Source organism: Camarhynchus parvulus, chromosome 1A, assembly GCF_901933205.1.
Source record: "Camarhynchus parvulus chromosome 1A, STF_HiC, whole genome shotgun sequence".
NCBI lineage: Eukaryota > Metazoa > Chordata > Aves > Passeriformes > Thraupidae > Camarhynchus > Camarhynchus parvulus.
This window is the reverse complement of record NC_044586.1, coordinates 37,625,823-37,649,898: the sequence shown is the minus strand read 5'-3', so window position 1 is coordinate 37,649,898 and position 24,076 is coordinate 37,625,823. Positions and strand designations below refer to the sequence as shown.

The 24,076-nt window shown below is 41.5% G+C and overlaps 1 protein-coding gene across 1 annotated transcript in view; it reads right to left on the bottom strand.

The window, feature by feature from the left end:
• Positions 1-23,476, bottom strand: part of WIF1 (WNT inhibitory factor 1) — a 38,167-nt gene extending 14,691 nt beyond the window's left edge. Inside the window, exons 1-3 of the mRNA XM_030960589.1 lie at positions 23,293-23,476; positions 23,062-23,201; positions 5,279-5,387 (exon numbers count right to left, since the gene is read on the bottom strand). Coding sequence (XP_030816449.1) covers positions 5,279-5,387; positions 23,062-23,201; positions 23,293-23,428 — 385 coding nt within the window. The 5' untranslated portion in view covers positions 23,429-23,476. The remainder of the gene's footprint in view (positions 1-5,278; positions 5,388-23,061; positions 23,202-23,292) is intronic.
• Between the last annotated feature and the right edge of the window lie 600 nt (positions 23,477-24,076).

Here is a 24,076-nt window from a genome sequence, read left to right as displayed (position 1 = left end):
TACTCCATAAAGTGCTGACAAATGGTACACTTGATAAGTATGATCATGGGTGCAGTTTTTAAAAAGAAGACATAGACACATCACTCTGATAGAACTAGTTAAGCATAGTGACATTTGGACATTACCTTTCCAGGAAAAGTATTCAAACACTTTTGAAATACAAAGAGTTTAAGCAACTAATTAAGGCCAGTAAATCTGGAGTATTTCAATGATGAAGTAAGCCAAATACCTCAGAACTATGGAATTGTCTGTTGTGATTGTCACAAGGGATCTTAAATAATCTTCAGATGAAATTATTTTATCTCTTTTCTTCAAAATTGGCTCTTCTTAGCTGCTTGATAAGTCAAATCCAACTAATAGAAATTGTTTATTCTTTCTTCTAAAGCTGGTCTGAGATTTCCTAATAAAATACAGAGCTAAAAGCCCTACATTTGTGTTGTTTTAGATTGCTTGTTATAAAAATTTTGCAAGCCATAATTTGGTCATTGTTATTTGGTGCCTTGGTAAAATACAGAATAATTTATTGCTAAAACACATTCTGCCTCTGGTAAGTCCTACAAACAGAAAGGTGCCTTGCAGTTCTCATTCTAAAGTAATTACATAGTCGAAGGGCTTTTGCACCAACCTTTGCAAAGACCAAAACCATGTAACCAGGTGGCAAGAAGAAAACACAGTTTATTATTTAAAAAATACATTTAAAATGCTGTAAACTTCTTAAACTGTAGTAACCTTCTCATAGCATGAGTGCAGGAAATCATTGCTTGGATTAGGATGTGTTTTATTTGAACAAATTGCAATGGGGAGGAAGATGTGGCAGACTGCTAATGACATCACTATAGCTGTATCTAGATTTCATTGAATTGGTAGCAACCCCTGAACTCCCCTGAGATCTAGCTGTGGTTTAAATGCCTAGGGAAAAACCCAGCAATGCATCACTAGAGTCCAAGGCCACAGATCATAAACCTTTTATTCCAGCACTGCCCACTCTGGAATTTTTGGACTTAATCATGTGTCTGAACAGGCACACAGATATGCAGTAAAGGACCCTCTTGTGAGCAAAAAGCACCTGGATCCTGGCTGAACTCTGTGGTGGTTCACAGTTGAAATAAAGCCCCTAAGCTCTTCCTGAATCTTGGCATTTTTATGCCTATTTGAGTAATGCTAAGCAGCCACCAACAGCACCAGTCAAACCAAAGCACAGAGGGAAGTCCCTTGCATCAGAAAACATGGCCATGAGCTCCCGTGGCCCACCACGGTGCTGAGCAGGGCCACAGTAGGGCAAACCTCAGCTCTGGTCCCTGCTTCCCTAATTCAGGATGCAGTCTACATTTGTCCATCACTGACTAGAAACAAGGAGAGGGAATCATAGATATGGACTTCTTTCTGTTAACCACCCTCCCAAAACCAGGCCAGAAAACAGCCTCTCCTGCACATATATATCTCTGTATCCTCTGGAGCACTTGTATCCAGGGCTGCAGAGCAATGGGTCTAATAGGAACAAGGAAAGTTTAACAAATTTGAAAACTAACCTAAGGAAACCTAGTGACTTAAACCTAATTTAATTTTAGGTAGTAATTAGAATGCTCTCCTAGGATGCAGGTTTAATAGCTTTTGTCTAGGAGGTCATGCCTTTTCCCTCTGCTTAGGAAACTGAAGTACCCTAAATTCTTCAGTAGAAGCAGGCTGAGAGTAACTCCTGGATGTCTGCAAGCCCTTCAAGTTTGCAAGCAATTATTACCTTACCCACTAAGCAAATGTGCCAAGGCCAACAACAAAAAACACCCTTACTCTCCACTGGGATTGCTTACTGGACATCTCAGAATGACCAATGTCAACAGAAGCAGGCATGAAAGGTCTGGAGAGGAGTGGGAGCCCATACACAGTCCTGCAGCCCACTGCCACTCTACCAGCACAGCAGACAAGAGCAGAGATGGTGTTGCACTCAGAGGAGACACTGATTTCTGCTGCTGAGCTTGGAGAGATTTTCAGCCTATTTGGATGCTCAGCACCTATATTTTAATGTCTCAACACCAGCAGTGGGCAGGGAGCAAAGGTCTCCTGAGCCTGGCTGGTGGGCTGTGGGGGCTGCATGAAATGCACGAAGCAGCGCTGCACCAGCAGCCTGGTCAGACCAGCCTGCCACAGCACTGCCCTGCCTGGGTCACACAGGGACAGCAGAGGCCAGCTCGGGCCACTCAGGGGGCCAGATCTTTCTCAGTCAAAGGCCACTACATTGCTTCTGGGCACACACCTATAGCTGTGTTTACCTCCCTGAGTGTGGTGCTCAAGATGTTAATCACTGCCACAAAATGACTCACTTTGTTTTGAACTTGCCAACCTCAGACTGAGCCACTGGACCTTCATAGGCTTTTCCCCACAGTCAGAAATGAGCAGCCAGCTGCTTCTCACTGGGCAGGTATCCACACTCCTCCCAAATATCTTTTGCACAAGCTGAGCAGTCTTAGCTCTTTAAGCTCCCTGAAAAGCATCTCCAGTCCTCTTAACATCTTACCATGTGTTTAGGTGTAACAATATCATGTTGTGAGCACTGAATCAGCTACCAATTCTGGGACTTGGCAATGGGTTTTCAATAAGTCTAAGGAACCTAGATGATTTAAGTCTCACTTAAATCCAAGGAGAATTTGGTACCTCATCTCAGGATATACCAAATTAGAGAAAGCTAAGAGAAGGACAAGGCTGCATCCAATGAGAAGCAACTGAGTAGGCTGTGACTCTTCAAAGTCTGGCAAAGAGAAGAAAAATCAGGGGATACATAATAGATGTGTACAAAATCATGGATAGGATGAACAGGATGGATTGACTATTGTCTCTACCAGTGCAAGGACCAGTGCCCATCAGATAAAGCTGTTGCAGTCAGACTTGAAACAATAGGAGGGGGATCTTCATGCAATGGATGGCAGTGAACTTCTTGCCAAGGTAATTGGAGACAACAGAAGATGATATGGACTCAAGGACAGCCTGGAAAAGTACTAAAAAGAGAGATCTATAACTCATATGGGCTTACAAAGTAGACAGATCACTTAAGACACAGGAAATCAAGCTGAAAGTAGTAAAAGCTGAGAGGATAAATGGAAGTAACACATGTGCTTGTCCTCCTTTTGCTCTTCCACAGGTCTTCTTATGGCCACAATTGGCCATAAGACAAATACAAGCTATAGAGGCCCTACAGCAATAAAGCCGTTCATATGCCTTATTTGGAGACAAATATCCTCAAAAAAGTTTCAAGAGTCCACTGATTTTTATAAAACCACTGGGTTCAATTACCTCTGAATAAGGTATCTGTTAATCCTCATTCTTGTTTCCCACGCTCATGTTTACTACAGTTGTTCTTCCCTTTTTATTTCTCCTTAACTCTCTGTAAGGGCAATTAATTTTCTTTGGAGTAAAACACTTTTTCAAAAAATACCATAATTGTTGATTTGTTACTAAATACAAGCTTGTGGTTGAATTTCTTATGGCATCTGTATGTACAGAAAAATTCTTTGGTAATGCAGTAGATCCAGACAAACTAGACTAGATTTGCCAACTCTGTTTTGCCAACATTTAAATTATACCAATAACTACAAAGTAGCAAACAATCACTACCTTGATAGCATGTATTTACTTGAGACTACTTAGTTAATTTTGGCCAGCTAACAGGGAGTGTAAAAAACCCACCATCGCAGTAGTGTCTCACCATTAACAGTGTACATGCTTCAAATATTGTATGGGTACTGAACACTGGAACACCAAACAGGACTGAAATACTGCTTATCTATACACCCAGTGCAGTGGTGCCCTGCACATGATCCATGTAAGGGAACACCATGGACATGCCCCTATTAGTCCTGGAACTGATGTACCAGTGCTGCCAACAGGACAAGTCATTTTTGGCTTTAATAAGATCTCCCATCACGATGGTTAACAGACCTTCTGCTGCAGCTGTGAGCTCTCATCTCTGGCCTCCCTGCACTTTCAGATTAAGTTTTTCCTAAACACAGTCAGAAAGGAGTAATTTTGGTCTACCCTTTCTAGATAGTTAAAAATAAAGGGAGAAACTAGGTTATATTAGAGAATGCTGAGTGCAGCAGAGAGTGCTTTTCACAAATCTCACCTGCATTATATGGAGATGTAAATAATGCTTAAGAACAACCTGGCCTCTATGACTTTTACGTTGCTTTTAAGTATCTTTATTTGACATTCATTGGGCTTGGAACTAATTCAATTGCAGCAGTTGTGGTACAAATATCATACCATCTTTCACCCAAATCTATTTTCAAACTACTCCTTCAATCCACACTGAATGTAGAGACCAATCATTCATGCTAAATTCCAGGTGTCATGGCAAAAAGCTGTGTTGAAACATTCCTTCAATGCCAATCTACCACAAGCTGAAAATGGAGAATATTATACACAGACTTTCAGAATTTATTGACTGAAAAAGAGAGAAGGAATAAAGACTCATCAGAGATGAAAACTTGTATATTTGCAGTCCAATACTCCTGTTTTATTACTCATTTCTTTCCCATATTTATCCCATAGGTTGGCTAAGGCAATTTAGGAAACGATAATCACTAAGACACTGCTGTCATCAAGATGCACATTTCTGCCTTCCTACCAGAGGCTACCATGTATGAACCCTGAAACAGATCACATAAACTGTTATTCATCCCCTTCAGAGCTAACTTGATTCAATAATCTTTCATGGAAAGCTTTTTTTACTCAAATCAGCTCACTACACACCATGGTATTTCTGGAGCATTTGCATAGGCTTGGGCTCAGCCTCTGCTGTGGAGCTGTAAATTCCAGGGAAGGATTAAGAATGCACAACTAAGGGATAAATAATAAATGATAATATCCTAAACTAGAACTTGTGTCTTTGAGCTGAATGCCTGATGACCCTAAATGAAAGCAGAACATCCACAAACTGCAAATTCTGAGAAACAGAATAATTTGATTACTTTTCCAATAGTGATCACAGAATTTGTTTTCCAAAAGTTGTACAACTAAGTAATAGCATTTGTGAATTTTATGCAGGAATTTTGCACAAGTTTCTGCTGATTTACCCGCACATAAAAGCTTCATGTGTCTTGACTCAGACAAAACATACTGCTGTACTTAGGCAAGGCAATTACAAACTGTTCAGTGCCAAGCACTGTGGCAAGCATTGCTTTAGGCAATAAACTTCAGAACTACAATTCATAATGAAATATTTAGACTTTACTGGCTGTAGAATATATTTTACAGAAAGAAAATTTATAATATCAACAGTACAAACCTGATGCTTTATGAGGAACTGTTCCAAGCAGGGGGATATTTATAGTTGGATCAGCCATTATGCCTTTATCCAAAGAGTGCAAAGACAGGAATTCATAGTAGTACTCAGCCTACAACAAAATAAATGAAAAATCTATATTTATTTTAATTGTATTCAGAGAAGCAAACTATTGAGCACATAAACTATAGCAGAACTACTACACTTTTCATGATGCCATTCACTGGATTAGTTTCTATAATTTCCCTGAGTACCTCTTCATCTAAACATAATTTTCAGAAAATTTCCTCTTATTTCATAGATTGTGAGTGACCATACACAGTAATCAGCATGCAGCATATCAGCAAGGAAAATGGCATGCATATTGTGGAGAAATATATAGTTATACAGAGAAGATGCTTTTTACAACCTACTCCATTCATCTGGTAGACAAGAAAAATATCTGAACACTAAGCTCATTTTTAAAGCCATTTTTTGGGCAGAATCCTCCTGGAAATGACTGGTGAGTCTGGATGACCTTCCTTATACTGCACGAGTGCAGTATAAAGGGCATGGGCATATACAAGTGTGGCATGAGGTTATCCAGAGTTGCTCTTGGTTGGTCTGCACAGCTCATTGCCTTGGGCAAACAGCGCCAGGCAGTGAGTAGCCATGCTGCTGGGGCGCAACAGGACACATATCTTGTTTACAGCTCTGTCACTGCCTTGTTCAACCCCACTCCATTACATTGTTCCAAAGGTGGAGCTGAGAGCTCTCCTACCAAGCTGGCTTCCATGTCACTCATTAACTGCAACATCAATGACCTGTTTTTGGTGAACCCTAGAAAGTATTGGCATGATTTAAAAACTACTTTCCACTACCTAAATCCTACCCCCAATAAGCACCTGCATTGTGGCACAGATTGCAGGCTCTGGTACTCTTGTCCATAGGAACTTGGCCTCTCTGTTGGGTCATCTGTTCAAGACTTCTTCACATTTGATGCAAAGTGCCATCATGTGTCTGCAGTGCGGCTCTACACACCACATACAGCTGAGATGTATTCACCTTAGCCAGTCACTAGAGGCTTCCACTATTGTCAGTAGCACAACTGCTGGTGTGCAGAGCAAGTGGAAATGAAACTTGTATGTTAAATTGTGGCATCTCATTTACCATGAAGCATACGAGGGATTACAGGTAATTCTATCTGCTGGTCTCAGGTAAATGCTTGAGACCTTAGCATGGGCACTGGCAAAAATGTGTTTCCATCTGCTCACTGACAGTAGATGGTACTGATCTGTCTACTTTTTAGATAAAACAGTGCAGTAAAGAGAGATTAAAGCCAAAATTTGGGCTGATAAATGATAGTTTGTTTATGTCTGTAAGATGTTTGTCCATATCCTTAGCCAGAACAAGGTCCTTCTTCTCCTATAATATCTTGGTTCCCTAGTACAAGAAGGACTGGTGACACCAGAAAAGCACTCATGACCTGGATAGAATGGTTGTTATGAAATTCCTGATCAGCCCTGGCAGCACATCCACTTGCTCTGTAGGACAGTAAGGAGACCCCATAACAGAGAGGAGATGGCATGAGCGGCTGCACTCTACATGGACAAAATTCAGAAGGTGTTGTGTAGGCACAGAGGACTTGCAAAACAATAGGGCAGGAAACAATGAAAGGTTTTAAGTAGGGGTTAAACACATGGAGTAAATGCGTGAGGGAGACAGGACATGGAGAGAAACAGTAAAACCAGAGATGAAAAATGAAGTCTGGGGTAATGTTCAAAATGCTGCTTTTAATTAAAAACTTTTTTTTTTCCAATACAGTATACCATGCCAAAATATGAAAAAAAGCCATAAAGTCAGATTGTGAACATTTTTGTTTTCAAATAAAACTTTGGTTGAGAAAAATAATTGTATGTCTCCACACATCTATAGAATAGTGCAGTGAGTGAGTCAAGGCTCTACTGTCTGTTTCTCATTGGTTAGCTTTGATGTTTGGTCGTATCTAAACCAGGTCATAATGAGTTATGACCTGGGATATTAAAACATTATGTTCTTACTATTCTAGTAAACAACAACTGGTAACTAGTCCAAATAGCTCCACTCCCGTATTTCCATTCCAGACACACTGTTGTAGAAGGTCAGTCTGTGAGCCAGATTCCCAATTTGTAGGAAAAGGACTGGAATCTCATTTTCTAGAGCAAATTTTCTAGTGCCTAAGGACAAAGACAAAAAGAAAGTTCCCCGTGGAAAAGGGAACCCATTGCTGCATGAGCCACAATACTCACTGCTGCTGAAGGAAGTAATTCCTCTAAGCAGGGCAGAGGCGTAGCAGTGGTTAATGCCTGAGGCAGGAGTATGCTCTGATGGCACATTCAAAAGATGGGAAGAGACATTGCACAAGCAACAGGCTGCTCAGAAGAAAAGCCACACATTGCACTGCGGAGAGATAATTGCTCTCACCATTTCTCTGCAAAACTTTGTACATCTGCTGAGTTGACAGGAAAAGAACTTCTTGAAATGATAGTATCTAAGAGCTGAAACACCTCAGGTAGGTCCAGCTAGCATAACTTCAAAGTCATGTGCTCCAGAGTATGTTTGCAAATCCTGTGTGTTGGATCGAGTTGGTTAAATTTTGACATAAAAGTTATAGACAAAAATCCCAGTCTACAGAGGCTGCACAGTGAAGCAGAGTAGTTTAACTCCTCAAATCTGTGAATCTAAAACATGATTTGACTGCCATAAATCCTATCTATTTGGAGAAAATCTGTCTTGACACTAACCCTACATCAAGTCTTCAATATTGTCCTGCTTGGATTGGAGTTGATCGCCAACTCCAGTTGCCAATTAACATGAATTAATCATTGTGACTGAAAAGCAAACAATGTGCTTTCAGCAAATATTTACCATCCTCCAAACTACGATGAAGTTTAGTGATGAATGTTTAATTGAAGATATAGGTTTGTGCAATTAATATATTGTCTAGTGACTATTGTAATTTATGCTGTAAGTGGTCATTGTGATTGACCTGGTAGAGAGAATGAAATTTGCTTGGATATTGTTGACAGTAAAGGGAAAAAAAAAATAATCTGCAATTCCCTTTTCCATTATGAAGGCACTCTCTTGGCTTTTTGCGGGGTTTTTTGTTTGTTTTTAAAGTGGCCTACAAGCTCTCTGGTATGTGAAGATCTAAATTTGGTAGTGAAGCTAAATCTTAGATGAACAGTGTTGTCAAAGGTGGGGAAGAAAATGGGGTTTGCATTAAATTGCTGATCACTGACAATTGCACACTTTGCACCAACAAAGAACTTTTGGCTTGACTTCAGGAAGAACCTAAGGAGAAGTATGCTTTACTTCTGTGGAAAATCTTTGTTTGAGATCCTCAGAAACTGAGGCAAGGACCCCTGCAGACCTTGCGTGCGGACAGTCTGGGGAGCCGGTGCTTTCAGGCAGCAGGTAGCCCCAAGCAGCTGCCCTTTAACAGTTCCCCATGTGGGTAAAGCAGAGAGAGGAAATTTCACTTTAGGCAAATAATTCCTTGGTCAGGATTAACTTTTATGGAGTTTGAATGGCCGTTTTCTATAAATCAGAGGAATTTAAAAGGTTATAAAAATAATGAAGCCCTCTAACAAGTATTGTAGAGAACATCTGTCGGCAGTTCTGTTTTAAACAATATACAGTTAAAATTCCTACAATCTCCTTTCCTTGGTTCAAGATCTACTGCATTGAAGTTCTCTTATCATTCAGATGACATGTTTTTTCTGCCTGCTTTTTCTTTCATGTTTTATCAAAGAATTCACAATAATATGCTTTATATTTTCTTCATTTGACACAATAGACATAGAATTGTAGTACCTAAAGCAAAGCAGAGTAGCTTGAACTGTTGTATGTTATCGTTCAATAACCTGTCGGGACCCAGGACACACCTCTGGCTGTCCAGGACACCAGGACCCCTGCTAGGGGTCTCAGAGACCCTGTCACAGAGCCCAAGACACCTGTGGTTTTGATTATGACCCATGGAGCAAATTATCAACCTTATATGATGATCAGCAAGCCACAACAGTTTAGGTAGAATAATAGTGAAATTATCACAGGCTGGAAAAGAAGATTTTGGGTTTTTTGGTATGGGGGTTCGGGAGGCAAGATGGAGGGAACTGGGTGTGTCCAGCCTTTCTCCTTCTTCTTCTTGGCCTCCATCTTCTGCTGTGATGTCAGCACTTGGGGATTGGTTTAGAATATAGGTGCACTGTCCAACATGGGTGATAGGTATTGGAAGGTAAAGGTAAATATGATATACGTAATTTGTGGTATAAGAGACAGCGCAGCCTTGGGAGCGGTCGGAGAGCGTCGTGGCTGCCTTGCTGGTCAGACCTCTGTCTGCCAGGGAGAAAATTTTGTAGATAAGACTTAATAAACAACCTGAAGACCGAACAGCAAAGAGTCCAGTCTCATTCTTCAGAGCCTGGGGTCGCTCCCTGGACCACCCAACTCACCTCGGGGGCAGAGAACAAGCAGCCGGCCCCGAGAATAACCTAATGAAATCTGCACCCTTTCTAATTAAGAAGCAAATGTATGTTAGCTTTGAAAGTAGATGTAAGAAATTAACTATATTTTCTTCTCATTATATTTAAGAGATCAATGCTGAATGTTCTGTTATCAATTAAATGACAAATATATCTTAATGCCAATTTTCTATATTTAAAGGAAGAAACACATCAAAGAAGTTCCTTTTTATCCCAGATCCATGAATATTTCTGGCTATGCATACACTGGAAGATTCTACCCTGAATTATCCATAGCAGATGCTCACAGTTGCATATGGCATAAACAAAGTCACAAAGTGAGACAATGTATGGGTTTGTTAGGTGTTTACAGCATGGACCATTGCTTCTCCAAGATATTCACTGCATTAGGTCAGAGAAGTTGGTCTGTGTTCCAAGATGAAGCATGAAGAAAAGGGAGATAAATTCCAACGAAGATTATCTGTACTGTGCATACCAGGCTATTGAAGGAGTCTGGCAGAGTAGGAATTTGTACATATATGTGAGCATTTTGTTACTGCAGTGCAGTCTAGACACGGCTGTCATGAACAACATAATGGAGCTTCCTTAGACAAGCAGATAATAATGTGTCTGCCAACAGACTGCCCATTTTTGTGCTAGGGACAGAACCCATGAATTGGTCCTGTCACAGAGTGGGTAAACCATGTTTCACACCTCAGTGTAACGCTCAGAAACTTGCTGTCAGCCTCAAGAGGTAGACTTAAAATGGGAGGCATGCTCAACAACATGAAGCAAGACTGAAACCTGCTCTGAGAAAATCAGTTTACATAGAAGACAGGATAATCTGACTATCTTCCAGTATCAGCTGCTAAGGATATGGGAATGGACTGAAGCAGCAGGGTTAAAAAAACAGAGTTGCACACAAAAGGAGGAATAGAGATATTTGCTGTTTCAAATAAATAAAAAAAGGACACAAACTAGAACTCAGAGAAATGGGTAACCTCAAAGAATAATACATTATGTGACATTAGTAATTAGACAGTGCTGTGGTGAAATGCTCACAAATCTGTAGAGCTTTTTCTATGCCTGCTTTCTTCACATTAAGGAAACCATGGCAGATTGAAGAAAATCCATGCACAAGAGCGAAGACTTTTTAACAATAGAGTGCATCCCTGCATGAAACTTTCAACAATAACTTCTTGTGGTTTTAATGGTTTTAGAAGAATGGTATAAAACTCCAATTTTGCCAATGGAAGATGACTAACTGGTGCTTAATGTCTCCTGTGGCATTCAGCTGTGGATGGCAGAGCAGATCCTCCAACAGAATGATTTATGAAATTGGAAAAGTGAAATTTATCGTTTGCTTTTAAAAGAAGCCTCAGATTTTGAAAGGTGACATTACAGGTTTCCAAGAAGGCTTTGTACTGGGGAGATGGTCTGAAATCTTTGCAGAATGCATCAGCTTTTCCTCCAAATAATAAGAAAATAATTTCTATTAAGATAAGTAATAGGAAAAAATCACTGTCAAGAAGCTTGGTGAGGTCACAACATAATAGATTTAGATTATTTTTGGCATTGTTTCTGGCAGTTGTCTCCTCTTTGGGAAGCATGGGAAACAGGGCTCCTACTCAGTCATTTTGAGCAATTATTTTCTCTCACCAGACCCTGAGCTCTGGAGGCACTCTAGCATTTGAAGCAGTCATTTGAAAGCACAGACTGGAAGCTGAAGGGCTTGCTAGAAAGACTGGGGTTTGAGAGGAACAGAGGTGAAAAAGAAAAATCCAAGTGTACCAGTGGAGCATTAACTCTGAAAATCATCATCATGCCTAAAAAACAGACTCCTGAGACAGAGGGACAAATAAAAGCCTAGTACACATTCCTGTACATCATTAGCCTGCTAATGACAATACAGTTTCGGTTTAGATCAGAGACAACCCCTTGATGCAGCAGGAACCTGCAGTGGGGACAGTGGAGCTGCTCTACCAGGCTGGAGCCTTGGACAGCAGCATTTGTGCAAAGAGATGCACAGCAACCTCCAGGTTAAGTACAAGCACGTGGAGACAAAGGCATGCAGCATGCATGATTTTCTTAAAACAGTCACAACAAATTTACAGCTCCTCAGTGATGAAAGTCTGGGAGTTTCTCATTTCTCTCTCTTGCTTTATTTGGAAACAAAGAAAGCAAAATTGCCCAACTTCCCATATTTAGACCTTTTTTTGTTTAACACATTTTCTGTAATGCATTTTAGTACAGCTTCACTAGATTACTTTTGAAAAAAATAAGCTGAAAGAAGATAAAATCACTAAGGTTTTGACAAATATGCAGTTAATTATGTCTTGAAAATTTCTAGCAAGGAATGCTATTTATCTGCATGAACCAGGCCTGGTGCACAAGCTTCCTTTAAATTGTTTTCTCTTATGTCTTACAGATGAAAATTAGATAATTCTGCTTTGGGGAAGGGGAGAGAAGTAAACAGTACACCAAAAAGAGATATACCATTAGAGTTCAGATTTAAAGTAAGTAATATATACACAAGCCTTTGCTATCTTCAACAAAACATATTGCTCTGGTATCCTGAAAATTAATAAATGCTATTCTGAAAAGTTTATTCTTGTTCCAGCACAGCAAGGTCTAATTCATTCTTTGTTTACCCAGGAAAAGATTAGTGCTCTCTCTGGTGGACATTTAATGATCATGGACATTCAAAATACCCGTCTCCCAAAGCTAATAGAAAAGGAGAAAATTATTATTGGTCTTAGAGAAAAAAATACAAAACACTGTCTCATCAGGTTACTTCCTAAGAAAACAAGTCTTTGCAGGCCTGGCACTGCCACCTGCAAAGCTTCTATGTGGCTCTATGTACACTGAGAAAAACCCACAGGGCTATTTTCTCCCCCTTCACAGCTTGAAAAGTAAGTGAGTAGCTTGGTTGGCTGATTCTGGGTGGGCACCTTTAGATTACAGTCTGTTTACAGTTTCAGGCTTTGGATATATTTATTGATAATTAATATTTACCCTGAAAATTCTTTACAGGGAATGTAAAATAATTTCAATAAAATCTTTACAATTAGGGGAGTGATGGCACTGACAAGCATTTAGGTTAGTTATGATGGGGATCTGAACAGACACTATATTTAGTTAAGCAGAATAGTTCTAAGAGTGAAAATGTAAAGCTTAGAGATGGTGGGTCATCTGATGTGATGAGGGAAAGCTCACAGACGAAGAATAAGCTAATCCACCCCTTGAATGGTGGTAAACATGGATAATGCATACAGATTCATTTTGGCCACGCTTCAAACTTCCAACCCTTTGTTCTTAAGCCTCACAGAATAGCTTTGAAGTTGAGGATAAAGCTCCTCTAGCACACCATTACCAAAGAACAACCTTCTGATTATGATCTCATGAAAGTGTAATCAATTACTTACACAAGTTAAAAGCGTGGCAAACAGCAAAGGTCACATAATTGGCCTTTATTGAGTCCATGTGTTTCTATCTTGGCTTTAACTGGCACTCCTGTATAATAAACATAAATATCTCTCTTCAAAATGTAAGCAGTGAACTTTCTCAAAAGTTATGAAATCTCACAACAGCTTCTATCAGACTGGAGTCCTTCAAGGGTTTCGAAGAGGGATGCCTCCACTTTTGTGTACCCAGGTGAGAGAAAGTTTGCAGCACCTCTAACTGAGAGTTTCTTTATTTACTGCTCAGCAGACACTGGTCTTCAGCCTTATTTTACAGGAAGACTAGTGTTTAAAATTTGAAAAGATGCAAAAACTCAACTCTGTCCTGATTAGTCATTAGGAAAGATTTTCTTAACATTGCTCTTTTTTAATACCTACTGCATGGATTTTCAAATACATTTTTTGTGAAAATTTAGAGTAATTTTTTTCTTATTTCCTAGGCTGTTGTTCATAGGCTGTTCATCATTGATCAAAGCAAATTCTAGATACTACTGTGAAAGAAGAACTGAATTCACTACTAAGAGCTTTCTAAGTGTATCTGAAAAGGAACTCGTGTGTTTGCTGTTGTACCTGAAATCACACTGATTTTTCTACTGAATGAAGACTCTGCTAAGCGGACATGTATTGCTGTCATTTTTCCATGTACTATAGAGGCTGCCACACAGTTCTGTCCTCTGTAATTATACCCTGAATTATTCAAAGCAAGATGGACTTCTCTTCAGAGTAAAATAAGGAAGAATAATCCTATCTCCAGTTTCTGGTGGGAATCTGAACAGGTTCTACAAACAGCTCTTCTGTCTTCTGGACTATTTCCATAGGCAGGGTCAGGACTGCTTCATCCCTGAGTTACAGTACCAGCCTCACGGGTCCAGTCTTCTGAGCTGAGGTCCAGTGTATTTCCCAGTATTTAAATGAAGTATCTTGTTTAAAACCAGCTCATCCTTGACTTCCTGTACACGCAAAGGACAGAGACCAGCGCTTGCAGAAGAAAGTTCAGCCCAGCTAGAATCTGATTTACCTGCTGTCTTCAACCACCTTTCTTTTCCTCCCTGGGTGCAGGTGGAGCCTATCTGCAGCATAGTCATCTTCACAAGGCCTGGACTCTGCTGCCTTGACAGAGGGTCAAGTTGAGCTTCCAGATAAACCTTTTAAACACACTTGCAGGAATAAGGCCCATTAAGAAAGGCAGGAAGTTTATTCTCGGAAAGCTTCATCCTTCTGTTGTGGTTTTTTTTGATTCTGGATAATGTGACCTATCCTGTGTCAGTCTAAATCCTGACAGGGAGGGCTGGCAGCTGAAAGTTCCCCAGAAGAATCTTTTGCAGAGACCTTAACCTCGTTTTTATTAGAGAAAATGCAAGAGGAACAGCAGCTTCAGAAATGAATGTGTGGACCTCCCCAAGCCCAAATTTACCTGTGATGAGAAACAAGCAGGAGTCTAATGAGAGCAAAAGTGTGCACTCTGCTATGAGACAACTGTCTCATTTGAGATTCAAGAGTTTTGCTAAGATCAGAAATGTAATTTATTCCTTGATGAATATCTGTGGTAAATCTGGTCTGCTGTTGCAGACTGGGACCAAATTTTTCCTTTTGCCACTCAATACATTCCAGATATGTTGAAAATCCCTAATTTCTGCTGGAGTCATAGGCTGCTGGAGATTCCCCAAATACCCCAAACCAGCCTTTATTGGTGAATGAAGTGAGTAGCACTGGGCTGAATGGTGTCAGAAAGAAAAAAAATGCTGGAGGGGAACAATGTCCCACACCTCAAACCTTGCTGAGCAGTCAGGTCTGCTCTCTACATCACTACAGGGCACAGAAATGGCTGAAGAACCTTGGTATGATCCATCACCTACTCTAAATCAGGAAGGGAGAAAGACCTCACTGCACTTACTTCAGTCTCTGCAATCAGGGACAGGAACACATATATAAACCTAGAAACAGAAGTTTCTGTTGGAGTAGTTGCGTTTGGGAAGAGGTGGGAAAGCAAGAGATTCTACAAGAAGTTGCAGAGATTGTGAGCTTTTTACCCCCAGGTCACCCTTCCTCCTGCCCAGAAACTCTCAGCTAGCTTGTCCTTTAAGGTATTTCCTAATTAGCATAATTTAATAAATTTACACTGTTTGATTGTATTTTACAGGATGATAAAGCCCTTACTTTTGGATGTATAAAGGTATTATATAAATATGATATGCCTGTTGAAATGTTTTACATTTAATTCTGGTGTCAGGTGATTCATAGAATCATAGAAAGAAAGTAACAGTGGCATCATGATACTATAAAAATGATGAAGTTTACTGTGAATATTTGGCAAGACAACTAAAAAGGGAATATTAACTAAGCAGGATATTCACACAGATACAATTCAAATGTGGATGCTGTCAGTGGGCAGGATAAGGTGCAGATTTTGTCCCATCAAAGGAAAGGTACAGTTAGATCAAGTAAAAATGTGAAACCCATGGTTCTTGATGTGATGAAGACTTCTAATTTTTACCCTTAAGGATCTGTATAAGCTGCTCCACCCTGTACCTAATACCAACATGTCACAGGTCTGATCAGAGGGAATCAACAAGTTGGGTTACAAGCTTTCAGCTACCCTCCCTTGCCAATACAGAAATCAGATCAAGCCTATGCAATATAAATAGAGGTTCCTGTGCAAAACTGGAAGGAAGGAGGTAAAGAAAGCCAGCACAAAACAAAACACAATAAAAATATCAATCAAGGTAGCTGTCAACATGCTTTGCTGGCAAATGAATTCTCAGCTCTTAGTATGTTACGCATATCATCTGTTGCTCATGATTACAGACCCAGGTAACTGTATTTTGCCTCCTCTTCCTCTCTGAAGTGTGCCCTGCTGTGCAACCTGCCTGTTCTCCCTGACAGTCTCTGCTAGGCCACATAACTGCTTGCAGGAACTTTATGTATGTGTGTGTGGCTTCACAACAGGAAAATAAATTTGTTTCAACTTCGTTACTCAAGTAGACTCTGCTTCAACAGCTCAATTTATTTCCCAAAACCTCTGCAAGAAAGAGAACTGGCTAAGGCTCAAACTTGGCAAAATGAGACCAGTGTTTGCTGCAGTTTAAAAGCAACAGGTTGAAGTTGGTACTTGTACTCCTTACTGAAGGTGTTCAGTGGACTTGATTATTTGCCTATGAGGTTTTAAGTCTCAGATTCCCTTTGGCTGTATCAATATTCACAGCTGCAAGTTGAGGGCAAGGAGAAAATATTGCAGGAAGAGCTTAACTTTTGCTCATCAAGAGCAGAAGTTGTGATCTGTCCATGTCTTTCATGTGTTCTGAGAAAAATCAGGTTCATAATCACAGTACTGAAAGCTCTGTTCTCTGAGGTCAGGATGGTCCAAGAGCCTGCCCTCTGTTTCTCTGGACAGCTGTTATTGCAAAGGCTGGCTCTCTGGCTCTTGCTGCAGGTTTCTGTGCTTCAGTGTTCAGAGCTGGTGACAGATCTTCTCATTAGTGGGCTGCTGTTTGGGAGTTTATTTTGCCTGGTGATGGGCCAAAACCTGAGGCTGGGAGATTGCCAGGTTTGATGTTAGGCATATTTATTTCTTTTAGGATCAACTGGGTTTAGCTAGCTTTTTATCCAGGCAAAGGGGCAACTTCAGAGAATTTGTGAGACCAGCTCTGAAAGCGGTGCTTGGTCTTCAAGTTATTTATTGAAGTATTTAGCACTGATGACAGCAAGTTCTGAAGCAGCTCAAAGATAATTGCCCATTTTTCCTTGTATGGCCAAAAAAGATGGACTCCACCAGCTGGTTGGAAAACAAAGCAAACTTTTATTCTAGATGCTAAAAAAAATCCCAGGGGTTTTCTTGTTGTATGGCTGGGGAAAAAAATTTCACCCCAAATCTTTGAAAGCCGTTGCTAAGGTGTTCTATGAACAGAACATACTAAGATTCCACATACTGTGGTGGACTTCAGGTATCATAGCTGGGTAAAGCCTCCTAATGCCTCTGTACAACAGTATCAGTGTCTTTGCCTTATTTGTTAGTTTTTTTGAGGTAGATTTTGGGTTGCTGCTTCACTGTGAGACACAGGACTGACCTCTGAGGTGGACCACTAGCAACTGCTCTCCAGCTGGAGCAATGCACCTTGCTCATCTAAGTGCCACTTCTCACTTCTGCAGCTGGAGTGTGGTGGGAGGTAGTGCTGAAGGCCTGGGCTCCATCAGGCACAGCCCTGCCAGCCAGTCAAGGTGGGTATTACATTTCCACCATGACTGGGCTACAGTTCACTGATGCAGTGAAGAGCTTGGCCACAAATAAACTGTCAAAAAACAAACAAAAACCTCCTAGCAAAATGAAAAAAATCCAACATGGTAAAAGAGACTAGTACAAGTAAAGTACAATCTTTCAGATGTTGGAATTTGTACAGAAAAAGGCAAATAAAGAAGAACAAACCCTAACAAACCAAGTGTAAACTCACAGAAAGGCAAAACAGAAGAGGTTTTGAGATGCATTTTCTTGAAAGCTTTAAAAATAATAATCAGGAACTCATTGTTCTGAGCTAAGGTATTCAGTTCTTGAAATTCTATTCAGTGTGATGCAAATATCTACTACATATCAGTTTTGAAAACTTTGGGGCACACCCTATTCCTCATATATCTGCATGCCCTAGGAAGAGTGTGGTTCCTTACATTTGTTTTGTATGTACCTAAGCCACTTGGCTAGAATCAAGTCAATAATAGTTGTAGCTACCCCAAAAAAAACCTCTTTGGAAAGTGTGAAAGCAAGAGAAGATGTTTAATACATGAAATATTATTTCAGTTAGTCCAGTTAGTTCTCATTTTTGTTAGTTCTTTCTCTATAGCATTACTTGTTAATGGCATCAATTTTAGACCACTAAGAACATACCTGTGAAACTGTCTGTAAAAAGAGGTAATGCTGCCAAAAAGTATTTTCACTTCCACAAACAGGAAAGCGAAACAGAGGAAGGCAACACAAGAGGAAAGCCTGGATTTTCTATTTCAGAAAAATTGTTAGTAACACAAGGAGTGAAGTCTGTACAATTTCACAATATATAGTCTTGAAGTTTGGGATGTCCTTGTTAGTTCCAATGCTTTTCAACAGTTATGTTGCACATTGCAGCTACTATTGTAAAAGTAGTGAAAATACTTTATGACAGGCTTTTTTTGGTTAAAAATGGATTATTTATAGAAATGATAAACAATGAAAATCTTGAAGAACTGTTTACTTAACACAGGTTTACACTGCTGTGTAAAAAGAATAATTGTGTAGTTTACCACATGCCATGTAAATTACTATGGAAACCAGATGCAGCTTACACTACAAGGTGCCTTGTAACTCATCTCTGCTGAGCAATAAATCCCCCTTTTCTTCTTGGCAAAACTTTGAGAAACTTTACTGCTGTTTTCTATCAGCAGAGAGAACAGATGGCTGGCACATGCCTGCTCTACTAAGAAAGTGGGATCTCTACAGTATTACTTTGATCCCTGGTGGCATGTCTACAACACTGAGACGCAAAATACCACAGCTGAGTAGAATCTAAATATTAAAGGTTTTGAGTTGTGCTTTTGATTTGAGAACCCCCTGTCTAAAAATCATGCTCACAGTATGTAAACATCTTCACATTCCACATGGAAATTTTGGAACAGAGGTCAGAAAACAAAGTATTTCTCCGGTTTGGTGACATGAAGGTACCACTGAAAATCACAAGAGCATGAGTTTACGCAATTACCTTGACCAAATTTTGAGAAGAGCCATACTTTTATTGGAAAATACCTCCTAAATTTTGCATATTAGACATTTTTTAAGCTGAAAAGCATCACTGTAATGACTGGTTATGAATAAGATATTTACAAAAAAATTCAGTAATTTCTTTGAAGAAAAATTTCCTTTGAAGAATTAGGTTTTGAAATTTGATACTTTTTGTTTTCTTTCAGTTTATCAGGGAAATAGCCATGTTTGACTGGAGCACCTCATTGCACCACTAATGCCTTAAAATTGGTGGTCTGTTAGCTTTCCTCTGAGCAAGGAAACATATCTTCCCCTGGCATAGCTGGATATTCCATTTTATCTTTATGGTCAGGCTACATCTCAGCAATTTAAGACAATTTCAGACAACTCAGCTGAGCTATTCAGGGCTGATGGTCACATTGCTGAGATCAGAACTAGTCTCCAGGAGCTGTTAACTACACAGCATTCCTGACCTTCACTTTACAATATAGAAATGATGATAGAAAATGCACTACATTACATTCCCTCTTTCTCAGAGGCGGGCACCTTTTTGATTGACTCAAGGTTATCAATATCTCTTTGAGACTTATTTCAGATGCCATGTCATGCATTCAACCATGCACCAGGAGAGGAGCTATGGGCTACTCATAACACTGGGGAGGGGGAAGTGAGCGGCTGCAATAATTCAAGCGACCACAAATACTTCTCCCATATCTGAAAGGAAGAAAACAGCCTGGGCAGGTTGTGGCCCAGATTGACTATTTCTCTGGATCAGACCAGAGAATGCTACACAACAAAAATTCCAACTTGCTTTTTGATTTCTTTTTTTCACCTCCTGTCTATTAAATCAACCAGGCTGCTGCTCTGTCACTGAGCATTTGCTGTCTGGGAAATAATCAACCTTTTAATATGATTATCTTCCACCAATATTCTCCAGGATGTGAACCTAACTCTGCAGCTGTCAGAATTCCCACTGAAAGTTAAAATTACATGCTGGGTTTTGTGGATTTGGAGATTAAATACTTGTCACAAATTTCTAAATGCTGTAGAGATTACGTTATCACTGAAATCTTCGGTAACTTCCACGAGTGGACACAGTAAAACATGTTGCAGCATTAATCACTGTGATAAGGTCTCAATGGGAAGTTTTTTAGCTCAATCTTCCACACAGGACAAGGTCTGTAAAAGCCATTGTGTTTTCTTTTGCAAAAACCATCCAGAATAAGAGCAAGAAGCACACCAGTGAGCTCTAGTGGTTACATGGATGCATACTATATACTACATATTATCACTGATTTTTGCTTTTTTAAACCTTTCAATTCAAAGAAATTTGTAACTGTCAATTTATGCAGATTACATTTCTAAAGAGAACATAGCATCTGTAATGTTATGCTTTAATTTATAAGTAGATGCATAAAGTGCATAAAAACATGACAATCCTGTTTTGCAGTACTTTAACATTCTTGTCACTCCTGGCTCATCCTGATTTCACTAGCAAAAAACCTATATATTCAGCACCCTCAGACCCTTAAATTTTGGGTTTCCCCTTATATTTCTTAATAATCAATTAGAAGTCATGGGCTAGCAATTAAAAGCAACTAATGCTTTTCTTTGGTTAATGCTTTCTAGTGAAAATTATTTTGTTTGCTTAACAAACTAAATCTTTTTCACATAAAATGTATTCAGGACACAAAGGCCACTGCACCAGAAGTGTAACACCTAGTTAGTGAGTTTCAAGCACTTCTGTTTACACAGAATACAAATGCAATCTAGTCCTTAAAATGTGCCTTTCAACAAGCCATTTTTGAGTTAGAATATTCAGCCATGCAGGACTGAGAAGCATTGCTACTCCCTGGGTTGAGTTACACCTCAAACTTGGATCACCATTTATCCCAGGAGCAGGTAGATGGGATCTACCCACTGGATATTTATACATGCTAAGGTGCCCTGCTGGGGATCCCAGGTGTGTGGGTTGACCTTGTCTGGCTGCCAGACAGCCACCCAGCTGCTCTCTCACTCCCCCATCTTGTTGATACCAGGACCAGGAACCATGTAATGCCATAGACAGGATCTCCTGCATCTACTCAGGAGAAGCCTTTTATCTGTAGACCCAAAAACGGTCTAGCTATTCCTACAGGTGAGGCATATGTTACTGAGAGCCCCCAGACCTTGGAGTCCCAGAGAAACATCTTCAAATTTCAACTGGGATACAGGGTCAAGAGGTCTATAAGGCACAACACCCACAGAAGAATTATTTCAGTTTACCAAACAGGAGGCCACAGTATGCTAGTTAACAGCTATTTTGCAGAAAGCAGTCTAGCACTTCAGCATTTCAAATGCCTTTCTTCTTTCAAAAAGTACTAGTTTCCATTTCTTTTCCTTCTTTCTTTCTTGCTTCTCTTCCCCCTTTCTCTTCTTTTCTTTTCCTCTCCTCCTCCCTTCCACTTCCCATTTTCCATTCCCTCAATTAGGAGATTCCCAGAAAAGTAGAGAATAAAGGTAGCAAGTTGCTAGCACTTCCCTGGATGTGTTAATGGAAACTTCTAAGAACATGTATACTTAAAACCAAAACAGAACACCGGAAAAAAGTAAAAATGTACTCATTTCTTCCCCTCATAAAATATTGAAAATTCTGGACAAACACAGAACTTTTTTAACCATTTAGGTATTTCACTTACTAATTATGCTTTGTCTAAGAGGAATTCAGTAATTCAGAAAATAGGAGGAGGACTTCTAGGTTAAACACCTTTGCAGCTGCTCAGAAAGGATTTCATCCTGCAAGTGGCATAAAGCAGAACATTTTCCTATACTGTCTTTAAGCCTGTGACTCTTCTCACTGAAATCAGTATTGGAACCACATTTTCCTAATGACCTAGCTGTAGGCAGCAAAGGAGGGAGAGCAGAGCACAAGAAGGAAACCCAAGAGGACAGTGTTCAGTCTAACATCTTGATCACCCATTCAAAAAAGAGCTAGTTTGATCATCAACAGCAACTGAAGCTGGCAGAGAAATGGAACAGAAAATACAGTCCCAAAAGACAGTAATTATTTCTAGGTATTTAAATGCCAGTCCTAGGCATACAAAGTTGTTTTCTCTGTAAAGCTTGATGGGAATGCCAAAGACCTAGAGCAAGGCAGCCTTTGTGAGTAAGTTTTGTCTCTCCACATTCACCTTCCTCTCTGGAGGAGGGGGTGAAGCATTTCCTAAACCCAAAGGCTTTGTGAGGACAGCAAAAATTACAAGGGCATCAGACAACACCTTGAAGCCAAACAAGTCCTGTAGATAGAGTACTTTCAAAACAACCAAAACCCCAACAAAATTTGTGAAGTTGTAGTTACCTGAATTATACAATCAATGATCAAAATTTATATGGAAATATTGTTTCATCTATATCAAGTTCTTTATTGTATAAAGTCAATGTTCAGCACTGTAAAAATGAAATAATTTTATCCAGGATTTTATACCACCATGTTTTTTCTGCATCCATGATAATGTACACTAACAAGTTTCAGCTTTATGCAAATTCAACATATGTTGTCAGTGTGTCAAATCATACGTGTTTCTTCACAAAAATACATCACAGATTCTTACATTTTCAACAAAAGAATCCAACAGGATTCAATAAGCTGCAAATTTATGTGGCTTTGCAATTTAACTTGGTAAAATTAAGTCTACAGAAAAGAATTGTGATTTAATAGAAGTACAAATTATGCCTGCACACTTAGTACCTAGAGATCAATGAAGAGCCTGTAGCATATGTCCATAAGCTAAAGATGAAAGAAAACTGCATCCACTGAACTATCGTCCGGTACAAAATTTTACGGCAAGCACAGGCGACTGGGGTGTTCCTGGTGAGTTCTGTCTCACATCTCACCAGCCTGCGGGTTCTCCGGCCCCGCTCCCACGCACCTTCCAGCCCTTTCCCCGCGCGCTTTCCCAGCCATCCATCCCAACGCGCTGGCAGCAATCCCTGCTCCCCGAGCCCCCCCGCCGCGCCCCGGACCCCCGCACCCAGGGCTGCCCCAGCACGCCTCGGAGAGGGTTTCCTCAACTATTCCAAGGCCGAAACACCTGCCTGGGTTTACAGAGCGTCCCCTGCCCCTTGCCGCGGCCCCATATCGGCACCTACCCGTCCCGTTGCCTGCCAAGTGAAGTTCATGGAGTGGATGCCGACGGGGATGGCGGGCATCCTCTGCTGGGCTTTCCTAAAGTCGTGGGTGAACGGGGCCATCTTCCCCTCGGACACGATCAGAATATCCTCCTCGAAGCCTGCAGAAGGCAAAGGGGCGCAATGTGCGGCGGCCCCGCCGGGCTCGGCTCCGGGCTCCCGCCCGCCGCTCGGGTCAGCGGCCGCACTTACCGATGAGCACCCGCGCTTGCTGGGCATCGATCCACAAGTAGAGGGTGTCGGGCTGGCGCGGCGCGGCCCGCAGGCTGCAGAGGCTGAGGGCGCCGCAGAGCAGCGCGGCACAGCACAGCCGCCCCGCCGGGGCCATGCTCCCGCACCGCCCGCCCGGGGCTCGCCGGCTCCGCTGCCGCTCCTCCCTCCCTCTGCCGCGGGGCGGCCCGGCGGGGCGGTGGCAGCGGCGGGGCGGGCACGGGGAGGGCGGCGGGCGGCGCCGCGGGCGGCCGGGAGCGCGGCGCTCGCACGGTCCTTTCCCCGCCGCGGAGGGCGGTCAGCGCTACGGGCCTGCGGGTGGCCGCCCCCTCCCGCAAGAGCAGAGCCGAGAGCCGGGACCGTGACCCACACCCGTCCTGTCACAGGGGACCCGTGACACCGTCGGGTGGCACCCTGCCGCGCGTCCCGCCCCACTCCCTGTGTTCACCCTCCCCGCAGGGGCACCCCGGCACTCCGGCCGTCACGGTGGCACCGCCACGGTCGCAAATGAGTCGCTGGAGTCACTCGTGTCTGCGTGAAGAAACGAAGTCCGTGCGTAGCCGCCCCCCTGGCACACGTGGGGTTCGAGTCAGAGATGGGGGCATCTCGAGTCAGAGATCACCCAAGCGGCAGGTGGGTGCGGCGCGGCCGCGGCTGCAGCGGGGACCCGCGACCCTGGACAGGTCAGGCCCTAAACCGAGCCATCATCTGGGCACCGGCACAGGGACACGCTTCCCAGCACCGGAGAGCGACGCAGAAAATGAGG